The sequence below is a fragment of the Syzygium oleosum genome, unplaced genomic scaffold (genome assembly GCF_021117445.2).
Source record: "Syzygium oleosum isolate NSW1041296 unplaced genomic scaffold, Sole_v2.1 Sole_v2.23, whole genome shotgun sequence".
In the NCBI taxonomy this organism is placed as follows: domain Eukaryota; kingdom Viridiplantae; phylum Streptophyta; class Magnoliopsida; order Myrtales; family Myrtaceae; genus Syzygium; species Syzygium oleosum.
Window position 1 is genome coordinate 5,618,590 of NW_026607507.1, and position 5,898 is coordinate 5,624,487.

General features: G+C 38.9%; 1 protein-coding gene across 1 annotated transcript; it reads right to left on the bottom strand.

Moving 5' to 3' along the window:
* Window positions 1-1,064: 1,064 nt before the first annotated feature.
* On the bottom strand, window positions 1,065-3,939 carry LOC130140960 ((+)-alpha-terpineol synthase-like). Its single transcript, XM_056321478.1, has 7 exons — window positions 3,700-3,939; window positions 3,353-3,611; window positions 2,895-3,270; window positions 2,554-2,769; window positions 2,108-2,246; window positions 1,709-1,957; window positions 1,065-1,602 (listed from the first exon to the last, which is right to left on the bottom strand). Exons 1-7 carry the CDS (start codon window positions 3,937-3,939, stop codon window positions 1,300-1,302), a joined length of 1,782 nt encoding a protein of 593 aa, XP_056177453.1. The 3' UTR covers window positions 1,065-1,299.
* Between the last annotated feature and the right edge of the window lie 1,959 nt (window positions 3,940-5,898).

Here is a 5,898-nt window from a genome sequence, read left to right on the forward strand (position 1 = left end):
GAGTCATAGAGGTGGGTTGGGCTAAAGTAAGTTATGAACCTATTTAACACCCATATTATTTTAGGCTTTTCTATTCTAAACCCATTTTGGATCAGATTGAATATGGGTTACTAGATTTATATTGCATGCAAATATCTCAAAACAGATTAAATGTGTCAATTTGGGTCGGATCTTTTTCAACCCAATTCACTCGTTTGACAAGTCTAGTTAGAACTAATGAAAGTAGTGTGTTCATTCCCTTAAAACATTAAAAGAACTACTCTCGATTCAAAATGATAATCTTAATGTTTCTCGGACGGAAAAAAAATTTAGTGATCAAAAGATAAACAAAAGTTTCAAAGATGCTAATAGTTCTTATGACATAATATGAGAGAAGTTACTATCGACAGTAATGTACGCAGCTATCATATGAATTGGTAACTTGAACCCCTCGTAAAAATACTAACGACACCGAGAGCTCTCATCTTTCTTGTAGCAAAGAAGAAGATACAAATTCTTAAGTAAAAGACATCTACAACTGTTTTGCTCCACTTAAATAAAATTAGAGATAACCAAAATCACTTTTCTGATTATGTAAAACAAAATGTGTTGCTCTCAAGAAAATAGATTAATGTTGATTTGATTTTTGAAAAAATTGATTTTATCCATAACCATCCAAATGATAATTTTATGTAAAAAATAAATTTTTCGCTTTTGAAAAATAGAAAAAAAGTGTCTATAAACATAACCAAACGAGCCCTATGAGAAGAACATGATGCCAATAAAGGCTGCAAATTCACAATATACATGTAATTGAAAGAGGAAAATGGAGAAAAACACATTGAAAAAGAAAGCAAAGAGGAAAATCACATAAAAGCACAACAGTGTACTTCGTAGTGTTTTTCGATTATGAACTTAAACAAAGGACGATATAGAAATATAGCAGTATGGTTCATAATTATCAACATTCAACCTATTTGATGGTTTAGTGGACGAATTGCAACTTCAACCGCTGTACTCCAACGGGTCCGAAATAGCCTCGCACTGTCCGAAATATAAAGAATTCGACATATTTAGCACAATAATAAAGATAATCACCACAAATATTACAATCAATTACGTTTATCAGCCACAACACAGAGCACGGAATAGCATGTGCTTCTCCGGCGAATTTTATGGAGCTCGTACATCGAACTTCGATAGACTTCAATTACAATAGTTTCAATGTCTTAGAGCTTCCGGAGCCACCCCGAAAGCTTATAATAACACGTAAGATTATAGGCTCTCTCCAACAGCGATACCATTGTCAGTAATGCATCCCTAATCGAGGGGCACGGGTTCGAATAAAGCCATCACAAGATGGTCCTTGGTTTTGTTATCGGGAAGGCCGTGTCCGTCTCCATACTGGTAAAAGCTCTGAGAAGCTCGTGCCAAGTTCAAACAAGCACCGAGAAAAGGCGCGAACCCAGGAAATGGGTAGTCCTCAAACACATCTTTGTTCATTCTCTTCCAGGTCTCGCGCACCAGATGCCTCACGTGTTCCCGCGTGGCCTCTTCCGAAGCGCCGGTTTCATTAATGTAGCATTCGAGCGCCTTGAAGTTGTCTCCTCGTGCCAATTCATACTGTGCATGGACGACATTGATGTTTTACAAACATAAGTCTCAAGATCCGTATAAAATGTTTAAAAAGCGATTATTTACAAGAAGGATAAACGTCAAAGTAAGTTACCGATGAGGTACTGAGATCATTGTTGAGTCGAAGGATTTTGGCAGAACAATGCATGACACTCGGGATTTTCGACACGTAATCAAGTCCCTCTTCCGTCAATTTGTCCGTGGTTAGGAAATAGCTGCCCAACAGCATAATCAGCCCACCGACTGAATCCACCGCAACGTCCATGTACTCCTTCAGTGTTGGTTTAGTGCCCTTGTTGTACCAATTGACCTCCTTTATGTAGGCCTTGCATTCATCCGCCCACTGTAGGATTGAAATTCGGAAAAGTGTGTGAATGACCAAGTCGAGGGACGTTCTTTTCTCCTACTTTTTCGGATTCTCAAACGTTTAAACAGAAGTTTCGTTACAAAAGTAGAAATTGTTAGGTGAAAGATTTTAGCAAATCGAGATTACCACTTTTCGCATGTAAGGAATGGTGTTGATTCCTAGCTCTCTCATCGTCCAATAACCAATTTCGTTGGTCGTGTTGTACAAGGCCATGAAACTATTCTTTATCGTTGGAGGAAGCTTATCAATGTCTGTGATGTCCCACCTAGATAAGATATCACCATTTCAACATTTCGTAAAATTTACCATCACTTGGATACGCTTTTAGTGATACCAGTGAAGGTTAAGTACTTACTATTACTTTATTCGCCCAAAGCAATCAATTATATTGAGGGAAAAAAAAGCTAATTTAAAAAGTGATATGTTCAAAATACATCGGAGAGTTTATATCATATAATTCTCAGGATTTGTTTTATCCCTCGCGTCATTCAGAGACTAATTAACCGCTTACCTTTTCTCTTGGCAATAATAGTTACAAAAGAAAATGATGATGGTAATCATATTACACTAACCTGACAATAAAATCTGTTAAGAGCTCAAGTTCTTCCAGCGTCCCATATACATCATAAACGTCATCAATAAGTGTCACCATACAAAGGAGCTTCGTCGTCATTTCCCTGTAAGCTGAATATTGAGGTTCGAAAACCAGTGCGCAGCACCAAAAATAGTGTTCCACTAGCCTGTCTCTAAAGAAGGTCATCTTGTTCGCGCCAAGTTCAACCCACCACCTGAGAAATTTGCCATACAACGACTAAGTCGATCTGAATGCGCTCCTATATGTTTGGTGTTTGCATGAATTTATATCCTCCCGTCAAATGCATCTATCAACTATATATAGAGTGCTTGCGCATACCTTGCCATATTGCTAACTTCCTTCTTGTGGACTGATTGCACTAAATTGAAGTCTATTTTAGCCAATCGGAGCAAAGAGGGGATCATGTCTGTCTGTTTCTCGTACATGTCCATGAACCACCGAGCCTCCAACCTGTTTGGCCTCCAATGGATCGGCATATCTAATGCGTGACTCACGTGGCTCGCTAATATAGCGGGAACTTTGTCGAGGTGTAGATCCTTTAGATGCTTGGAAGCAAAGTTCCTAGCTTCATCAAGTATGGTTTCACCTTCCAATCCATGGACAGAAGCTTCATAAAGACCAAGAAGCCCCTTCACATCCTTACTGAGCAATTCGATGAATGTGCCCGTCTTGTTCATAAACCTTTGAAACACATCTATACGTCCAGCAAAAGGAATGGTAAGGTAAAATTTGATGCGTCAACATGATTCACAAAAGGTTAAAAAGTTGGCAACTACCTTGCGGTACGGTGTATCCGTGTTGTCTGAGTAGCCGGAATCGAAGGGAAGTGGCATAGAGATCGTCCAAAAGTTGAGCAACTTCGGTGTTGTAGATGAAACTTAGAGCGTTCTTGATCTCCGTCTCGAAATGGTATCCTAGTCCTAGTCTTTGAACCGCATCAATGAACTCGAGCTTGGCTACCTGATTCATCTCCCTGTCGAATATACCCTTGACTTCCTTGTTCAACCTTTGGACTTGCTCCGTATATTTATCCTCCTAGGCACATGAAATTCAGGAGCAGATGTGAATATATTCCGTAGTTCTTAAGCTAGGCCGGATTTTGTGTTGAAAAAAAAATCATTACCGTGTAATCAACACTGAGTGACTGCAAAAGGCCATAGTCCCAAATGTTAGGTTCCCAATTTGCTGAACGTCTCACAATCTCTTTATCTTCAATCTTCAAAGCGCGTGTCACGAATTGAGCGCCGGAAAAGGAGGAGGCGGAGGAGGAGGAGGAGCGAAGGTGTCTAAAGAATAAGAGAGAGGGTTGATTATGGCGGGTTGAGGAGGGGAGGAAGCTTGCGACCAATGCTGGAACAGCCATTGCGAAATTTGTTGCGATTCACTTAGTATGCTAACCATCCTTTATATAGGGGTTGTTGTGGAGGCCCAGTCATGGAAAAGTTTGTAGTTGCTTTCGGCGCAAAATTTTCTATTTACGCAAGCCATTCTCTAAGCATTGTAATTTATGTTCTTATTTTTTTATTTTGCTCCAAAACAGTTGTCCTCGACACACCATATTGATTTGGATGAATAAAAATGTCGCGCTTCAAAAATAGAGGTGTCAACATGGGTCATAAGCCCATTCTTTGACTCATATTTTTACAATCATGTTGTATATAGGTTGTTTAAACACTTAAAAAGGCCAAGTGAAAATGAGTTTAAAAAATTAAAGTTTAATCAGATTGGGCCTTAATAGAATTTTAGATGATTTATTTTTGTTTCTATATGCACACGTTTATATTTCAATTCCTCGAGCATTTTTTGTTTCTTTTAACCACAAATTTATTTTAGGGAAAACGTCACAAAAAGCCCCCAATTATGCCCACCGTGATACATTTACTTTGAACTTTTTTTGTGATATCAAAAACCCTAAACTATACCCACTGTGATGCATTTACCGTGACATTTCTCTTGTGACATAGAAAATCCCAAATTTGTATATATGTGACACATTTACCTTCCATCAACATTCTGTCAGATGAATTTTTAGTCAAAATAACGTCGTTGTTATTTCACTTAAGCCACGTGGGCATCATGCCAACACCGTTTGCTTTCCAGCATCCATGTAGGCAAATTTTTAATGGTTCTCATTGACGAAACTTTGACAGCGGGTAAATATGTCACACAGGTACAAGTTTGTTATTTTTAATGTCACAAAAAAATTTAGGATAAATGTGTCAGCATAACTTAGGATTTTCGGTGGTTTTTGCCCTTCATTTTAGGGCTGCATTTTTTCTACTCTCACCATGGTTAAAACACTCCTTGTTACAGTGCTTTGACAATATTAACCCTTGTGGGTCCCATCTTTTTTAAGGGTCCTTTTTTTTGGCTGTGGTGTCTCATTTGTTTTCTTCTTTATTTTTTCTCGTGGGTCCCATTTTCCTCTTTCTTTACTTCTCTCCCTTTTCCTCCTTCGTTACTTCTCTCCCTAAGTTCTTAAATTCGGTCATGGTTCAAGCATTGGTGGAATATGTAAAAAAAAAAACTCTCTCTTGTGGTAAGTCTCTGTTACTTGTCGTCCAGATCACGTCGCAGTCATCGGTTTTTCAATCGTTAACCGGAGTTTGATATCCTGGCTCCCGCATTGAACTTTACGCCTATCAGAACACGGGGATTTGAACCATTGACGGGCAATAGGGCCACCTCATCGCATAAGGGCTCGGACTTAAGAATTGAGTTCGCAATCACCTCTTCAGTCCTTTTAATCACCAGCGGCGATAGCTTGGTAATTAAGATCGGCGCGGAATTATGAGAGATCGCAAGCACGAGGAGGGGCAAATCCTCGCCGATTGCATTTTTGGTTTGCGTAAACAACTTAGTGGGAGAGGGGAGATTTGAACCACGTATTTGGAGGTGGGTAGGGGATGGCGAATCGGCAATAGCAGTGACAATTATGACCAAGAAGATAAAGACGAAGAAGTAGAGATTGCTTATGAGCTTGAAGAGTTTTTGGGCCAAGGCTTCAACTCTTGGATTTGAATCTTTAATGATTTTTTTCTTGTCTTTTTGATCGATCAATCGAAAATTTTGATGCGAAATAGGATAATTTAAATTTGCCATGAGATGGAAGAAGACTAGTTGGGTGAAGAGGAGGTTTATGCAAATTAGGGCTTCAACACAGATTATTGACATGAGAGAGATATTTTAGAAAGAGAGAACATAGAGAGAAAAAAAATGAGAAGAAGGAAAGTGGCCCTGCCAGAAAAGAGAAAGAAGAGAAGCAGTTGAAGAATGCTTAAAAAAAGTAGAACCCAAAAAGGTTAATATTGTCAAAACATTA

Bases quoted from the DNA above. Each gene is read 5' to 3' on its own strand.
- LOC130140960 (XM_056321478.1), bottom strand. From the start codon at position 3,939: ATGGCTGTTCCAGCATTGGTCGCAAGCTTCCTCCCCTCCTCAACCCGC. The intron at 3,612-3,699 runs GTAATGATTTTT...TCATGTGCCTAG, and splicing joins CACTCAGTGTTGATTACACG to GAGGATAAATATACGGAGCA. The intron at 1,603-1,708 runs GTAACTTACTTT...GTCCATGCACAG, and splicing joins ATGATCTCAGTACCTCATCG to TATGAATTGGCACGAGGAGA.